Genomic DNA, 19348 nt, shown 5'->3' on the forward strand with positions numbered 1-19348 from the left:
ATCAAGATCTTACAGCAATCACGAGAAGCATATCAAGGGCCGTTAATACAGTGGCAACATTTAGAATATATGATGCCAAAGACCAACTTAACCAATATTTATGTCCTTGATTTTCATTTATTTGGAGTCATGTAGTTTTGCACTGAAGACATGAATCAAGCCACCTTTAATATCTGGTTGAAACATTAAATGACTTCAGGTCTACAAGATAAACTGCTATGACTAGAGAAAGAATCATAATGGGGGAAACAAAAGTTATTAATGTAATGTTTCAGATATTTACACTCAGCATCACGTACTTTTAAAAGAGCTAACTTTTAGGGAGTGGTTATTGAGGGTACATAAATCTCTCCTTTTTCACTGGAACCCATTAAATCAATTCTTCTCTTGTTACTACAAACCAATGTCTTCCGTCTTCTTGCACCCGCAGCCTCCTGACTCGGAATATATTTTTACAGAGGGAAGAGACGGAAGGAAGCAGGGCCCTCACCTACAGCTTTTATACCACACCTTTGTCTCAGTAAACACTTCAGGTCTTCAGCTATGGGTGATGGTGAGTTCCAGATTTAAACAATAAAATGTGATAGTGAAATTAAAATGTTCAGTAAGTGTTCCAACATATTCATAGAACTAAACACATTCACAGAGCAACTTCAATTAAGGATATCTGTTTCCAGATCAATCAGCATCTGATGGCTCAGTGTAGATTTAAACCCTTTAACATTGCAGTTCCTAAACTTAATTCGGAGTGAAACCTCCTATGCCCTGTGGTCCCCAATTTCCTGCTATGTTCTATTTTAGCTTTCCAATCTAAAAGTGGTGTGACTATACTAGAGTAGAATGATAAATATTTCTTTGGTTTTGTCCAAGAAAGGAAAAATGAACAAGTATGGTCAGGGACAGCAGAGAGCAATGGTAAATATAAAAACCAACAAAGCTACTAGCTTACATTTGTTAAAGGCTTAGAAACACAAGTGGAAGAAATTCTGAGCACTCATTATCTTCTAATGCGTGAGCCTCAAAGTAAGTACCTGAACACTGTTTGGCCACATTAGTGTCAGCACTAAAAATCTATGCCTATGATTCACTTAAGTTTCATATGGTTTCGGTTCCTCATCAAATCAATAAAACAGGGTTAGGAATTCTGATCATTACCCTTGCAAATCTGGTAATGGTTTACTAAGTTAGGACCACAGAGAACTGTGAGAACATTAAGTGAAATGAAACAAAAAGCATCTTTCAAAGGTCAAATCATGATATGCCATGAACACTGTTTTTGAGAAGAGTAGCTTTCTGGGCGGCTTAAGACTTTCTAGTTAGAATTCTCATGTTCCTAAGCGTTTTCTCTGTAATTCATATAAATGAGTTAGCATTTTCCAATAGACCATCTTAAGGAATAAAACATCAGTGCTTTTAAACAAGTATTCATACAGTCAGACGGCGTTAGTTAAAATGCCACACCTGATTCATCTGAGCTTAGATTAGAGTCCTCTGAATGGCCGGGGCCACCTACTCATAGGCAAGCAAATATTCCAGAGGTTTGAGTCATCTCAGACATTTTCCATTTCCAAGTAGGGTCATATGTCAAACTGTAAGGAGTATCTTTTAAACAGCAGTGTCTATAAGCAACATCAGAGGGTACTTATTGGAAGCTCCCTCCTGAGATTATGTTTAGGGCAAGACTGTCAATTAAATGAGCACCCCAGGCGACTATATAAGGTGATTCACTGACCACACCTGGAGAAAGAGCATTATGTTTACCTTAACTTCATTAACCCCTTATGAGATGGTAACTCATTTTTACAAAATTTGTTGGGTTTAGTCTGTTTTCCAGGCATCCAAATTAGGCTTCCATTGTACGGTGGTAGCTAGAGTTTTTAAAGATTAGATTTATACTTAGTCATTTCTAACATTCACAGAATTTTCTTTTAATTCCTAAGACATCGAGAGTCACAGTGTTCAGATGCTTGCATCAAGGCCCTGATTTAGATAAATGAATCCAAATTCAGGTCAAACTCTCCTCATTTGAGTTTTCCCACTGGAGTCAATCTTTTTGGAGAATTTTGCTCTTTGATAGTGGTGATGAGAAAGAGGAAGGGCAGAAGGAGAGTATTTGCAACAGTATTTCATTTGCTAGAGATATTTGATTCTCATACCTACCATTATGAGGTTTTCATTATGGACTTCATTGCACAACCATTTGTGAAAGCACTTACTCATTTCAACAAATATTTAATAGAACCAATAATGATTTTAACTGCAATGAAACAATTGATTAAGCCTTTCCACCTTGCTTAGGAATGAGGAAGAAGTTACAATCTTAGATAACTGGTGGATACTTTCTCTAGATGCCTTTCACTAATTTAAAAATTAGTGACTGCAAATCATTAGCAACTGCTCTAGTAGAATGTGCTTTCTTAACTTCCAAACTCCACAACCACATGGGTATCTGAAATCTCTGGATACGAATGATAAAAATCCAAATGAATAAATATAGGAGAGTTTTTCCAATTAGATCTTTTTAAAGTAACTTAACTCTTTGAAGCTGCTACTTCTCATGGTGGGGATGAGAAAGAACTTTGCACACACAGTGAGTATATGGAAACTTACATTTAAATTTTAAAAAATGTCACTCTACCCCTGAGAGATGAGAATGGGCTCTAAGATTCATAGCGTCCATCAATCGCTTCATTGGACTCAGTGTCCCATCCTTAGTATAAAACACAATTAGCAGAGTCCAACATTGAAAGAGAACAATTTTGGGAATTTAGTCAAGTCAGTATTATATTAAAGGAGAAAATGCCTTATAGTTCTAGTGGAGATCCATTATTGGTTTTAGACTATATCTAAGCCAAGCCAACCAAGCAAATCCTTAGTTACAATATGGATAATCCCACAGTGTCCCTGCCCACCATGAAGAAAGAGCCACGTAGATGTGTTGAGCTATGGCATATTCTCAGCTTACTTTTCTATTTTATATATGTATATGCATATATATGTATGTATATGCATACATATGTATTATTCTGTTATATATGTAAATGCATATATATAATAGAAAAATAAATATATATATATATACTTATGTATGCCTGAAAAAGTACAACTTCCTCACTTGTACAATGGGAAAGTAGGTGCCTATGTAATCAACCCTCTAATTAACTCTGAAATGTAGGCATCAAAATATAGTTACCAACACATGATTACTGGGGGTCATCTATATATTCCAGACAGTACTTGGGATAGTGCAATAAACTAGAGTCTGGACTTCAAAGCTCTCACCTTCTAGCTGGGAAAAATATAAAAAAGTGAATGAGATCACTTCGGCTAAGTGTTGAAGAAGATAAAATGGCACGACGTGGTGTAATGTGGTAAGCTGTAAGTAGGTGTGGAGTGGTAGGTGAAGTGATCAGAGGAGTCGTTAGGATAGAACCTGAGTTGGGATTAGAATGGTGAGAAACAGGAACCCTACCTGTGGGGCTTGGGAGGGAGAGGCATGGAACATTCCAAACACAGTGAACAATAAGTACCCACGCTGAGCTGGAAGCATGCTGGAAGAACAGAAAGAAGGCAGGTGTGGCTGAAGGACAGGGAACCAAAAGAGTAGAGGCAGAGCAGAGCTTGGGAGGAAGGGGGTGGGTAGGAAGGAAGAGCTCTAGGTCATGCAAGACTTTTTATTTTATTCTACAAGTCATAGCAAACTACTGGAGAAAAGTTTTCAGCAAGGGAGTAATACTTTTATTTATGCTTTAATAAGGTGCCTCTGGTTGCTGTATGGAGGATAATCTACAACAGGGCTGGAGTGGAAACAGCATATTGAGTTAGGAAGCTGGTCTGATGGGTTGGACCAGAGCTCTAGCAACAAAGATACTGAGAAGCAGTCGGACTGGGGTTATCTTTTGGGGATAAAACCAAAAGTACTTGCTAAGGGATTAGATGAAGATTGTGAAGGAAAGAAGGCTAGAAGGATCCTTAGGTTTGGGGCTCAAACAACTGGGCAGATGGGGAAGGCTTGAGCTGGGGAGAAGATTCTTGGGCAATGTTTTGGTGGCGAGATATCAAACGGAACGGTTGGTCGACTATAATGCATTTAGAGCAAGGGGGAGAGGTCAGGCTGGAGAATAATGATACCTGAGGGTTTGGGACTGAACGATATCACCTATCACCTGGCCAGAAAGTGTAGACAGGGAGAAGAGAGATGAGGGTGAAGCTTTGGATCACCCAACATTTAGAGGAAGAGAGCCAGAAAAGATACTGTAACCAGGGAGCTTAGGCACACACTAAACTTGGGTGAGGAATATCCCTCTTCTCTGTGGAGCATCACTCGGCCATCTGTCACCATGGTGATACGCACTGGGTATATACTGCCTGCAACTTTTTCATGGGCTCTATAAACAGATTTAATGTCCAAGGTGAGGAAGCACTTTCTAAAGAGATTCCAACTTACCTATTATTAGCTTGATCAAAGTGTCATTTGTTTATTTTAGTGAGTCAATATTTATTTTAGTGAGTCAGTCTTACAGTACCTTTAGAAAGACACTAGTGTTTTTTTTTTCTTTTTAACCCATATTTCCTGTTAGGAAAAAAAAAAAAACAACCACAAAATAACTCTGTTATAGTTTGTTATTACGTACTTTTAGATAATCATGTATTTGCATAATTCTGTCCTCTTTCTCCGATATTTTCAACTACTACAAGGGCTTGGGAAATTGCTTAAGGATTTGTTTCTGGGAGAGTCCTCAAAATCTAGATGATCTAAAAATGTTCTCCCTGAAGAGTTACTGACAGTTACCACAGATGTAGCTCACTCACCCTACATTTCCCCCTAAATTTGAGGTAAACTCAGTGTTGACTCACTTCCTTCCGATCAGCTCTTCTATTAGAGGTGATGATGGTCAATTGCTGGGGCCACTTTGATTTAACCCTCTAGCAACCCCCAGGGTGGATGCCTAACTTTTGCTTAGCATTATGGCTGATGTTCCTGTTTTAAAAATCCCCCCAAATTCTGTGTGTTGGTGGCGGGGGGAGTGAGGCGGGCACATACACAGGTAAGGGTGGGAACGAGGGTGTGGTCTGTGCGGAGAAAGCATTTCTTTTGAGTCAGAAGACTACATTCCAAGCTGACTTTCCACAGAGAAAATGTATGACATAGGTTACATTCCTGATGAAAGTTCAGACGCCTGAGTTTTAAAAAGCAGAATGCCTCTAAGCACAATTGTTAATATACCACGAATGATGTGCTTTTTATAAGGCATAAGAAGGGTCTAGAATGCGCATAGGCTGATTAGGTAAAACATTCCAATAACCAATACTGTAAAATGTTACATTAATGTGGAAGGGTAGTGAAACTTAAATGAAAGACTCTTAGGACTGAGGCTGGAGAGAGCCCAAAGCCAGGGACTGAGGAGGAAGCTGGGGCAGAGCTACGCAGAGCCTGGGGAAGCTAAGAGTGTGTGAGTATGCGTGTGTGAGTGTGTGTGTGTGCGTGCGCATGTGCACACGCATGGGGGGGTGGAGGATGGGGGGAAGAGTGGGGGGCAGGGAAGGAGGCAGGGGAGGGAAAGGGTAGAGGGAACATGAGATCTTGAGTACCAAGAAGAAAATAAGCTGTCTGGGCAACCACACTGGCTAGCTACAAACCCTGAGAGATCCAACTATACTACAGGAGTGAAGTAATTTAAGTCACATTGCTGTAAGTTGAGGCCTATTTTAGAGTAAAAACCAACACTGGCATGACTGACCTATGAGGTCCTTTGTACCAGAACTAGTGTTATTACAACATTCCACTTTGCTTATTACAATTAATCTTATTAAACAGTCCTCTCAGGCATCTTTCACAAATGCACTTTCTTCAAAAATTATTTCATGTGACTACAAAAAAAGCAGTGTGCATTAAACACCAGGAAAGATGTGTGTGCATGTGCCTGTGTGTGTTTTTAAAACCATGGTCTATTCAGTTAAGTCCAGCCTTGCTATTAGATTGAAAAAAATCTCCTTCCAGGATCCTTATCATTATTGTGAAGTATTTGTTCTTTGAATTTCTTGTCTTGTTTTTGGGATCACTTTATTATGCAACATCTGCTCTGAATTTCAAATGTGATAAACAGAGTATGAGTGTCGGTGGCAGATGGCTAATGACCGGCAGCGACAGGGCATTCAAGCCTGCCTTGTTTTCTGGGAAGCGATATTTTCATGTTAATTTGCTCTGTGTCCTGCAAAGATGAGACAAATCACCTGCTCATAATTCAGGCAAAGTGGAGACCACTAGCAGCGGAGCGGGGCCGTGGCTTGATTCCTTTAGGGGCGAGAGGAGAGAAGGCTCTGAGAGGCTTTCCTCATCAGAGTCCAGGGACCAGGCAGTCACTTTGCATTATGTCAGATGGAGAAAGATGAATCAGCCCTGGGCATCCCAACCTGACACCAGAGCCACTGTTTACTGCAAGCAGATATTATTCATGAAAACAGATCTTTCCCAGAGGCAGAAAACAGGTGCTATTAACAGTGTGTGTCAGTCTCTGAAGTCTGGGTTTTGTAAAATAAACTTAATAGTACATTTTATCTCTTACTGAAAATATTACAACCAACAGAAATCTCTAAGAAACATTCAATCGAAGATAAAATGAAATCTAATTCACAGAGAAAAATGACCCACACAGACACATAAACCTTGAGGTCTTTCAGCCTTCTCAAGCCATATAGAATTCATCTGTCATAGAGATACACAAATAAAATATAATTTTTATTCCAAGACTGAGTCATCCAAAGAGGCCATGTGGTCTTGAGCTGAAAGAACTGTGTTCTACTTTGGAGAGGCAGCTGGTGTTCTCTGTGAGCTTTCAGTGCCTTTGAATTTCTATTCGTGAAAAGCGTGTTACATGTACAAAATGTCCAAAGAATGAAACTAGGTTCTCAAAGCGTTAAAAAGATAGTTGAGAAGCCAGGTCATATACTAGGAGAGATAATGTACTAGAGAGGGAAGCCTGAGTACCAAATGATAGTTTAGTAAAAGAAGGCATTACCTTTGAAAACATGTAAAGCATAAGATTTTACACAGGAGTCTCTCCCCATATATATCCTGCCATATAGTTCTTTTTCTGGGTAGCAGTTACACATGACTAAGGAACAAGGTGAGGGAATTTGTTTACAGTTCTTTCTGATCCTCTCTCATAAGGTAGCAGATAAAGGCATGAAAGAGAAAACCTAACAATCTGGAAGCCTTTTTTTTCTTTTCTCATAAAGTCCCCATAAATGAAAGGTGCTACATAAACACAGGTACTCAGAATGTATTATGAACCCCCAAAGAAAAAAATAAGACAATCATAAGGTGTCAGTTATTGCCTCATAAGTTTAAGCATGGCGGTCTAAGAAGACAATGTCGAATCTCAAATGATCAAATTAAAATTACACAGACGGCACTGCATTCCTCCACAATTAAGTACATCAAAAAATAACATTCTGGGCTTCCCTGGTGGTGCAGTGGTTGAGAGTCCACCTGCCGATGCAGGGGACACGGGTTCGTGCCCCGGTCCGGGAAGATCCCACGTGCCGCGGAGCGGCTGGGCCCGTGAGCCATGGCCGCTGAGCCTGCGCGTCCGGAGCCTGTGCTCCACAACGGGAGAGCCCACAACAGTGAAAGGCCCACGTACCGGGAAAAAAAAAAAAAAAAAAAACATTCCGAACTAGAAATAGGAAAGCAAGATATGGCAACAATAAGCCTACGAGGCAAAGTTTGAGTATCTGTTGATGTCACAGCATAGCAGTCAAGAGGTTTCTTTATGCAAATGTCACCATCAACATGAATGAATATATCTCAGGACATCAAGAAAAGAGATTAAAGAATGTGATGAAAACTTCAAGATGAAGTATGAATAAGACGTATAAATGTATTTATTTATTTTTAGAACAGGTGTATTGTAAAATGTTGGAAAGAACCACCTATGATTTTATTTTATTCTCATAAGCCTCTCAATGACAATTTTCAGTCCAGACCATATGATAATGACAAAATTTCCCCTAATGAGTTCACCCAACTATCAACCTTCACAAATACTTAGGGCTTCAGGGGTGGTTTTCTGCCATTTTTACTTTTAAAAACAAATGGTATTAAATGCATGTAAAAATTGTTATGTGATATATGTAAGCTGGGAAAATAAGCCCATCATGGGCTCTTTTTTTGTTTGTTTGTTTCTTTTCTTTCTTTCTTTTTTTTTTTTGGTTGCACCATGTGGCATGTGGAACTTCCCTGACCAGGGATCGAACCCACACCCCCTGCAGTGGAAGCATGGAGTCTTAACCACTGAACCACCTGGGAAGCCCTCACGGGCTCTTTTTATAACAAACAGGTTGATGAAAATGGTACTGAACAGAAAGAGTTTACCTCTGTAATAGCTAGTCAGAGACCATGCAACATCCCAGTTTTACCCAAGTACGGCTCACCTAATGCAATTTATGTCCTGAATGTGCGCTCGAATATAGTGAATTGAGGCGGACCAACAGGTAAACAGTGCCACAGAAAACATGGTGGGGGACAGGTAGTGGAGGAAAATTCCCACAGCCTAAACCAACTGAATATGAGGTCTTTCCCTGACTTCCTGTTTTACACCTATTTCATGTTAAAATATTTTACCTATTTGTCTATTTTGCAACATGGCGAGTTCTGATATATGCAAGACAATGTCAATAATAATATTTATGATTTCGAAGAACATTTTAGAAAATATTTTGGTACCATAATGCAAAGAATCAGCTACAGACTGTGTTTATTCATAAGTAAGTGGGGTTTTTTAAACCTGAAAGTATCAAACACCAACTAAACTACTTAAATAACCATAGAGAAGTGTCCCACATGCTTCTGTGTGCTCTTATATTCTAAGGTCCTCAAGTGCAGGTTCATGACTTATGCAGTTTTGTGTCCTCAAAGTGCCTAGCACAGAACTCACCCTGTAAATATTCAATTAACCTTTGTACGAGTATATTCAGAAAAACTCTTATTACAACAAAGCATTCTATATAAAGAATCCAATCCATGTTCCCAATAGGTTCCTCATAATAATAATATTCACTTGATATAGTTATTGAGACTTCTCATAAATGAGCTCTACAACAACAAAATATTTCTGTTCTCTGGCTGTGTGCTTGAAAAATTCAATTAACCAGAACCTCAACTAGCTGGAACTTCCTACTGAGCAGCTGTTTATCCTTCATACCAGTGCTTAAAAAGATGTCAACTTAGAAACAAAAGATAAAAGTGTTCATTAAAAATAAATTTATGTCAATCACATATTCAGCTTAAAACTATCCATTTGATAGTATTATAGTGCTTTTAAATGATTACTCATGTTTTTAAGGATGGCCTTAAAGAACCTCAAACACAAATGCTAAAAAAAAAAACCCTTATATTTAATAAGGAAGAAAAGTAGATCAGCACAGTTCAGAAAATTTTTAAAAATTAAGGATGAATGGACATATCTGAAGAAAACTCTAATTTGAAAAGATACATGCACCCCAGTGTTCACGGCAGTACTGTTTACAATAGACAAGACATGGGAGCAACCTAAATGCCCTTCGACAGATGAATGGATAAAGAAGATGTGGTACATATATACAATGGAATACTACTCAGCCATAAAAAGAATGAACTACTGCTATTTGCAGCAACATGGATGGACCTAGAGATTATCATACTAAGTGAAGTCAAACAGACAAAGACAAATATCATATGATATCACTTATGGGTGGAATCTAAAAAAAATGATACAAATGAACTTAATTTACAAAACAGAAACAGACTCGTAGACATAGAAAACTTACGGTTACCCAAGGGGAGAGGGGCGGGGAGGGGGGAATAAATTAGGTTTGGGATTAGCAGATACAAACTACTATATATAAAATAGATAAACAACAAGGTCCTACTGTATAGCAAGGGAACTATATTCAATATCTTGTAATAAACTATAATAGGAAAGAATCTGAAAAAGAATATATGTATATGTATAACTGAATCACTTCACTGTACACCAGAAACTAAAAACAACATTGTAAATCAACTATACTTCAATTAAAAAAAAAATTAAGGGTGAAGACGAAACGGGTCTTGCGACTAGCTTTTAAGTTAGCAAAAGATGTTCAATGAGCCGTTAACATACAAATTAATCGCCTGAAATATTTCAGTTGACCATAGTTTTATTTTACTACGAAAACATCAAAACACCATTAACCGCAAACCTTAAATAACCACAGCCCTTGCACCCACCTCTACCTTTGTGGGGCTGTTGTCCCTGATGGCTGAAGAAATTTAACAGCCTCCAGGAGAATCTCCTGTTCAACACAGAACGAAGTGACACTCCCTTTCCCTGGATAGATGAAGAACTCAAAAAATACTTTTAACAAGTTACCTTGTCAAAAGCTTCTGTTGATAAGCACCAATCCCCCGCTCCCCAACCTTGGCTTGGCCATCCCCCGGCTCCTCTCCTTCACCTCACCTTAGTGACCACCTTTTTGCCTGTTCCTCTCTGAATCCTGCTTACCTCTCTACTCCCACCCTTGGGAGTTTCCCCCACCCCACTTCATTTTCTACTCTTGCCTGATCAAGCCTTAGTTTAAGCACATCACTCTGGTTTATCAGTCATTTTAACTACACACACTTTTGCAAATGATTCCACTCAGCAGCCTCTAACGTCCTAGGAGAATTTAACGTGAAGCTCGAAAGATCCATGTAGGTGGCAATGTAGGGTATAAATATATGGTTACCTTGTCTCGCTGCTTAAAAAAAAAATGACCTCCCCCAAATGAAATTTTTGAACTTAGAAATAGATTAGAAGAAGCTAATGCTTATTTTGACAGTCCGTGTTTAAGCTGTTGGAAGTCATTTAAAAAACAATTTTCAATTAATTATATCTGAAGAAAGGTTGGCAATGTGTCTTATTTATTGAGTACCTATGTGTATAAATCACTGAGTAGGGACTGTCAGGATACAAAGATGAATGAATAGGTAAGACATGGACACAAATAATCACAATTAAATGTAGAAAATATGATAAAGAGGGAGAGATGTAGAACAAGCTATAAGACAAATGAGATTACATCCAGCTATAAAGGCTGCTCAAATGATATCTCGGGTGGGCCTTGAAAAATGTAAGCAGAGAGTTATTGGTGGGGGGGAGCAAAGGAATGGCAACGAGAAGGAAGCCCACGGAGGTAGGAAATTATGAGCCACAGTAAGAGGATGGGGATTAGCCCAATCTGGCCAGAAAGCAGAGAACACAAAACAGGGCTATACTCTGCCCTGCATGCTGAACATGGTATTTTGGACAAACTCATAAAGGAAAGAACTGAAGCCACAGGATTGGAATAGAATTTGAGTGAAAAAAGGGATGCAGAGATAGAAGAGAAAAGGACCAAGAACAGGTAATTAGGAATACCTATGTTTAAAGGGCCTTACTGTCCCTGAAACTGCTCAGGAAGCAACGAGACCATTCCTGAGCACCATATTCTTTTATGAAAGGCAGATAGGAGAAAATAAATTCTACATTAGTCTAAAACCCAAGAAATAAATCAGTCAGTACATCACGTTCTAAATGCATCAGTATCTGGGAACACCACCTAGCTATCACTAAAAGACATTTCTTACTCTGTTCAGAAGATAAACTGTTTTCAGCTATTAACTCCTATCTAAAATGATGCTGAACTCTAGAACTCATTTCTACACAAAGAATGATAAGGTAAGGAGCCTGTTTCACCTAATTCACAAAAACAAACAGGTCTTTGTGAAAACCTGCCCATGATATGCACAGATCTACAAGATCGACTCGGAAGTTCAATTAAGCAGAACAAAGTAAGACCAACAGAGCTTTATAAGTAGCTCTTCCCATTAGACCTAAAGGAAGAAAGGACCTCTAGTCAATACAATGCATCTAGCTTGCTGACCTCCAAGGAGTCTTAAGTCATCTTTGAATCCCAAGAGTTTGGGATGGTACCTGACACTTAGGCTTCCTATAAATGTTTTATGAATGAGGAGAAAATGGAGAAAGAAGGGCCTAACAATCAATATTTCAGATTTACATAGCATAGGTATGTCCTAGGACCAGTATACAATTACATATTCAGTATACTCATGAATGATGTTTTAAATTATAACCCTCAGAGTCCACAAACGATCAGAAAAAGGCTGAGCTATACTTACTACACTATACTTTCTAAGCTTAGGGCCAGATAACGTACAAATAGATATTTTCCAATAATTTTAATATGTATTAGAACTAAAGGGTTTTTTCCACTGAGCCCTAAAATTAGTGAACTAGAATATACCCCATTCTTTAAACATCCCACTTAGTCATACTAGATATATTTAACCATATATTGAGTTCCAAAGGCTCTAATTTTGGCAATTTTCATAAGGAAAGAGTGCCATTGTTTATATAACAGTGTGACTGTTTGACCAGGCAGAGAGATGATTCTTAGTACCTTTATGGTTTCAGTGGGCACTCCAGGCTCTGGAACTTTATCCAAATAAGTGGTCAAGTCTTGATCAACATGTTCAAACACTAATGTTAGTTTGGTTTCTCTGTCTGTTCGTGACACTGTGCACACATCAAACAACCTAAAAGGAAAAAAAAAAAGAGGTATTAAGTAGGTGGTAATAAGCAAAGAAGTAACCTGTAAGTCTTACACATATCCCTCAATTTGATCACATAATTAGGGGGAAAAAAGGACAGGTTTGATCATTCCTTGTGATAATACGTAAGGATACCTAATAGGATCTGATAGTTTAATATCGATATGAAAGTTCAGGGGCAGAGCACTTGGTTAAGTGGTGACAAAATTCACAATGGCAAAGAAAAAGCAACACGACTGCAACATGAGAATGCCTGCTTGGAGGGCTCCTTAGTTAAGATCTTAGGCAGAATTTGCTGATAGAGATAGTTTCAAAAACTGCAGCCTCTAGGAAAAATATGGTTCTTAGCTCACAGGTCAAGAATTATTAAAGAGACAGATTGAGCATTTTCTGGAGATGCTGGACTCTGCAATTTAGATTTTCCTGGAATTTAAGGTCTTATAATTATGCCTATGAAAATAGCTATAATGGAATAAGGAGAAATTTGGTTTATTTCTAAGAAAGCCTTCTCATCCTGGTGAATCAAATCATTTCCCTGGAATGGGCATGAATTCTTAGCTTTAAAATTCCAAATATCATGCTAATAAAAACTGTGAAATTTTAACTTTTGGGGGGGGCAGAAATTGCATTTGTAAACTATATTGCCCTTAGATGATAAAGGCAGATTGACAAACTTTATAATTATGTTTGGATGGGAGAATTCAATTCCTTCCATAAAATCCTACGACAAATTCAAAATTTAAGTTTTAAGAACAAAGCCTTCAGTAGTCAAAAGAATTTTCAAGACAAAGGACAGAATTTCCTTTAGCTTCAACAGACAAAGATACTATCTGGCACATGAGATGCTCACCAAACATTTAAAGAGTTAAACACACCACCCATAAACAAGCTATAAATAAATTTCTTGACAAGAATGTAATATAAATACTAAGAAAAGGCTAATAAAAGTGCTACTCATATTACTTTCTTTCATTTTTTAAAATGAAACAACACCTTCTTCAAAGAAACTAACTATAAATGTGCATATAACCCAGTTACTGAAATGCAGGGTTGACTCTCAGTTATCCACTTTGTACATTACCTCTTAAATTTTTAATGCCTAGCTGGTTCACCACGCCACTCTACTGCATTTCTGGGCTAAATGGGCTCCATAACCTTTGGTACTTCAGTGTTAATCTAAAGTAAACTTTAAAAGAAACTAAAGAACACCATAATTAAGTTAAATCGATGGGGTGAACACCACCACCACCAACCACACATACTTTATAGCCAGGTCCAAACTCCTTTTTAATTTTGGGCAGCCTGGGGTGAGTTCTACAACTCCATTAAAATCAATTAAGATCAACAGAATTTCTTCCTTACGTTTGTCTACTTCCAAATATTCTGACTTCTAAGTTTTAATTATCTACTTATAAACTTAACTTTTTCTAAATTTCTAAAGTCTTCGAGTATCACTAATGTGACTTATTCTGAAAAATTATTCTGACAAAGTAAAAACTCCTAACTAACAAATTTATTAAAAATAATGCCATAAATCATATGCATGCCGTACTGAAAAACATGATTGCTATCATTCATGGATCTGAAACCTGGGAAGTTTATGAAAACAACTCTTTCAATTTGGTAATTTGAGGTAACTACCATTTATTCATAGGCTCCTTTGAACAATCTTCTTTCCATTTAACCCACATACTTTGACAGCTTTACTCTTTCTTCCTTTTTTTTTTTAACATCTTTATTGGAGTATAATTGCTTTACAGTGTTGTGTTAGTTTCTGCTGTATAACAAAGTGAATCAGCTATATGCATACGTATATCCCCATATCCCCTCCCTCTTGCATCTCCCTCCCACCCTCCTTAACCCACCCCTCTGGGTGGTCACAAAGCACCAAGATATGCGGCTGCTTCCCCCTAGCTAACTATTTTACATTTGGTAGTGTATATATGTCCATGCCACTCTCTCACTTCGTCCCAGCTTACCCTTCCCCCTCCCCATGTCCTCAAGTCCATTTTCTACGTCTGTGTCTTTATTCCTGTCCTGCCCCTACGTTCATCAGAACCATTTTTTTTTTTTTTATATTCCATATATATGTTAGCATACGGTATTTGTTTTTCTCTTTCTGACTTCACTCTGTATGACAGACTCTAGGTCCATCTACCTCACTACAAATAATTCAATTTTGTTTCTTTTTATGGCTGGGCTCAACATCACTGATCATTAGAGAAATGCAAATCAAAACTACAATGAGGTATCACTTCACACTGGTTAGAATGGCCATCATCAAAAAATCTACAAACAATAAATGCTGGAGAGGGTATGGAGAAAAGGGAACCCTCTTGCACTGTTGGTGGGAATGTAAACTGATACAGCCACTATGGAGAACAGTATGGAGGTTCCTTAAAAAACTAAAAACAGAGCTACCATATGACCCAGCAATCCCACTACTGGGCATATATCCTGAGAAAACCATAATTCAAAAAGAGTCATGTACCACAATGTTCATTGCAGCACTATTTACAATAGCCAGGACATGGAAGCAACCTAAGTGTCCACTGACAGATGAATGGATAAAGAAGATGTGGCAAATATATACAATGGAATATTTTTTCTTCCTTTTGAAGAAGAAAAAGGAGTTCCACAATTACCAAGCTTCTTTATATCTGTTGCTTCTATTTTTGTGATAAAATGAAACAGTAATGAACCAAAAATGGCCTGTACTAAAATCAAATACAAACATGGGAACTGCATCATTACAGCTGTGCTTCTTAAACATTACTTTCAAAATGTTTTCTATTATAAGTAATACATTTCCTTAATAAAAAAATACATTGTTTATCACTGCCTCCAGTCAGTAAAGAACTAGTAACTCCAGTTCTTACTACACTTATGGTTTGTAATACATAAAACGTTTTAGTAATTTCCAAAAGAAAAAAATTTTTTGACAGGGACGTAGCTGGAGAATGAAGTGATCATAAAACACTGCTAAACCGAAGGGTCACTTGCTCCCAAACCGTTGTTAGTTACCTAACAGCCCTGGCAGCATGCTATGTTGCTTCATCTCACTGAAACCATTTTCAAACACTCTGTATGACACAATGCAAGAATAACATCTAACCCACCCAAGTTATTTTTCTCAAAGTTATATCACTCTCTTCAATTTATTAAGATTCACTGTTGCTGCCTGCAGCACCTGGACTCCACACCTGAGATATGCAAAAGGTGAGCTCCCTGGAGCCCCTGTTAATTGCCCCAAATGATAAGCCATGGAGAAAAGGCACTAATTTTAATTGGCAATTTTTTTTAAAGTGGATTTTTAAAGACACACATTTAAAGAGACACAGAGTAGAATATTCTTGTATAAATTTTAGTGTATATAATCATATATTCTTCTAGGCTACAAAAAGAATGGTGTTTACTAGAAGTGGCTCACGCTGGTTCAAGGTGATAATGCTTTTTATTTTTTTAAGGTGCCGTTATCAATTTTATTTGGGAAATGGAGCCTATTACCGCCTCCTTAGAAATTCAAAAGTGACATCGAGGGAAGTAAAAGTCCTAGAAGAACCTGTAGGTTTGGGGCTCTAATGCTGGCCATCAACATCCAATAGACCCAGTACCGTACAGAAGACATTTTGGGAAATATTACTCTATACTAAAACATGATATTTAGTCTGACTTAATTGCTTAGTAAACATTATCATAGTAAAATTAAATTACATTAGTCATAATGGGTAGAAAATGCATTTTGAATCAACAGCTATAAATACTAATCTTAGGAATTTTAGAACATAATATTTTTGATGCTTTCTTGTCTACAAGGACTCTGTCTGGAATCATCCCAAAGCAAATAATAATCACTTCAGTGGGCAATAAAGAGAAGATAGATGCTGTAATAAAACCAATAAGTCTCACGTAAAGCAACCGAACTAAACAAGAACTGAATGAAACCCCTGGTGTTTGGCAGGAGGTTAACAATCTGTAATATATTTATATAAATCAATGAGGAATGTGGTCAAGCTATCTATAACCTCTGTAACTTGCAAAACAAAAGAGCCAGACAGGTCTGAACATTTGAAAATAAACCCTGGTAAATAACTTCAACTGTTTGATTCCTTGTGTCGACCAACAACTTAAAGCTTTCTAAAACCATTCTATTTTTTTTGCTATTCAGTAAACTGACAAAAATACCATTTCAGTGACTGCATAACTACAGTTCCATAAGAGAAATATAATCACATTGTGTTGAGGATGAACAAAAGTATCTCAGATGACTTTTAGAGGAAATGAAAACTACCATTCAAAATTTATCCATTAGAGCTTAGCTTAACGCGATCCAAGTGAAGGTTCAAAAAGTAGTTCTCAGCATTCACTGAGTCTACGAATCCAGTTTAGCTGCGCAAAACAAAATCCAAAAAAGGCAGATAGGTCATTATCATTTTACAATTAAGTCAGCCAAGCCCCTAACTATCCCATAAAATAAGTCCTCTCCCTGTCTCTATTGTCCTGACCCCCCAGCTGCAGGGCAGAGAGCAAGCACTGCGGTCCAGCACAGCACTCAGCTTTCCAGCTGTCCTAGTGATGTAATTATCTCATAACAAAATATCTCCATGAATTAACTCTGCATCCTACCCATTGTAATTCGGAATGACTGCTTCCTGTTCACGTTCTCCATTTAACTTGCTATTCTGGATCTATTGCATAGGCAAGTTGTCTTCATCTAATGGATGGGATTACATCCAATAAGGTTTGGGATTTCCAAAGATTACAATTTACAAAGGTCTCCCAAACAACATGCTCTGTAAACACAAGCCCTGCCTTTCTATTGTGGTTATAATAAAAGGGAAATCTGCATTACTTGCTGTGATTAAACTCTGACCTGTCACAGGAAGTTCTATAAGGATTTTTTTCCTGTCGCTCTTTTTCATACTCTTGAATGTTTGGACATCAAATAGTTCAAGATCTGTGAGATGTCTGGCACAGCTGCCGAAGGGTGCTAAACAAAATTTTATTTGAACTACAGGCAGTCTTCAGAATTGAGAAGAATTTTTTAAAAATCTCTAATCTCTTCCTCTATAGTCCACGAAGCACATTCTTTGGCTACAGTTTGCATGCACCAAATTTATGTTCACACCTCCCAATAACCCTACACTACTGGATGCTGGCCAGGGTATTCTCCTTTTGCTCATTAAATAAGGAGTGTGTGTGCACTTATTCTCAACCAGCACTGAATGGTGTAATTCCAGAAGTATTTGCCACTAATAATAATGAACCTGCTGCGAGAAGGAAATCGCCATTTCAGCAGTACCTGTAAACATTTATCAGTATGGACACTGTACTGTGCAGGCACTGTACTTGGTTTTAGAGATTCCAACAGATCTAAGACGGGGACCGTTTCTAAGAGCTTCATATCCAGTTGGGGGGAGAGACAACTGACATGTAAAACTACAAGCAGTGATATATGGCTATGTATTAATTCCAAATTAATTCTACAAACACTATGTGAAACTTTATATATCAACATCAAAGTAGATTCATTCTACATCCTATTACAGTAGACACCTGTGATGTCTACCTTTCCAAGATCCATTCTCTCTTCTGGAAACCATATCCTCATTTCTTGTTGAGGAACCACTCCTACCCCATACACTCAAGCAATATATTCGTGGGGTACATGCGCAGGATGGCACGTAACCTACCCTGGACAGAGTGACAATGACTGATTTAGGGATGGACAGGACCATGAGAATTGGTCCCAGGAATTTTACTAGATCTTCTGGGAAAGTAGAGCTCTCTTTATTCTGGGATTACCAAACTGGCAACAGATTAGCCTGCAGCTGCTGGTGGCCATCTCTGCCACCACTGTAGAGCCCACCATGGAATGCAACCAACACCGAAGAGAGCCAGAGCAGAGAGATGATAGGCAAGAGATTCCGGATGACATCATTTAAGCACCTGGACCCACTTGTGCCCAAACTACCCCTGGATTTATTACTTAGATGAGTCAGTAATGTTGCTTTTGTGCTTACCCAGTTTGAGTTGGGTTTTATTACTTACAACAAAAAATAGTCCTAAGACATCTATAAACATTTTGAAATAATTAAAAGACTTTAAACATCAATATCTGACCTCAAATACATCTTATATCTTAGACAAACTGAATTAAGCTCAAGCACATAGCTTAATTAGTAGGAGTTTCCTCTAGGTGACTATACTAGTTCCCTGACTTGCTGGGAGACTATTTGCCTTAAGAGGTTTCTCCATGAGCCTGCTGGCTGGGAAAGAGTAATTGACAGCAGCAGAGCCAAATAATTAATCTCTCCTAAGGAGCCATGCGGCCTCTTCCCAGGATTCCTCCTTGTGGTTCCTTGTCTGACCACAGAGGCATTTTATGGAGAAAAAGTAGAGAAAGAAAGCAAGAGAGACAAGCTCATTGCAAATGGGAATATGGAACCTATAGCATCGGAAAGGCCTGGGTAAGGAGAAGTGAGGAGGCAAGGAGAAGCATTTAAAAATCATACAAAGGTACTGAGTTTAGTTAAAGGTTGAGTCCAATGCTCAGAGATCTGTTCTCCCAAAACCCCTCGTTAAGCAACCCCCCTTCCACTAGCTGTTGTTGAAAAGTGGAAACGCACAGGGGCGCCCCATAAGTAATAACCCCAAAGCAGGGAAACCCCTTTGTGATCATACTGTTGTTACACTGAAGGCTACCACAATCTGACAAGGGAATGCAAAGCCAAC

At 38.2% G+C, this 19348-nt stretch overlaps 1 protein-coding gene across 4 annotated transcripts in view; it reads right to left on the reverse strand.

Moving 5' to 3' along the window:
* The window catches only part of CDK6 (cyclin dependent kinase 6), a 234895-nt gene that overhangs the window by 161323 nt on the left and 54224 nt on the right, over nt 1-19348 (reverse strand). For all 4 annotated transcript variants that reach the window (XM_004265601.3, XM_033420481.2, XM_004265602.3 and 1 more), the window contains exon 3: nt 12463-12598. In XM_004265601.3, the coding sequence (XP_004265649.1) occupies nt 12463-12598 (136 nt within the window). The remainder of the gene's footprint in view (nt 1-12462; nt 12599-19348) is intronic.

This window comes from Orcinus orca, chromosome 9, assembly GCF_937001465.1.
Source record: "Orcinus orca chromosome 9, mOrcOrc1.1, whole genome shotgun sequence".
Lineage (NCBI taxonomy): Eukaryota > Metazoa > Chordata > Mammalia > Artiodactyla > Delphinidae > Orcinus > Orcinus orca.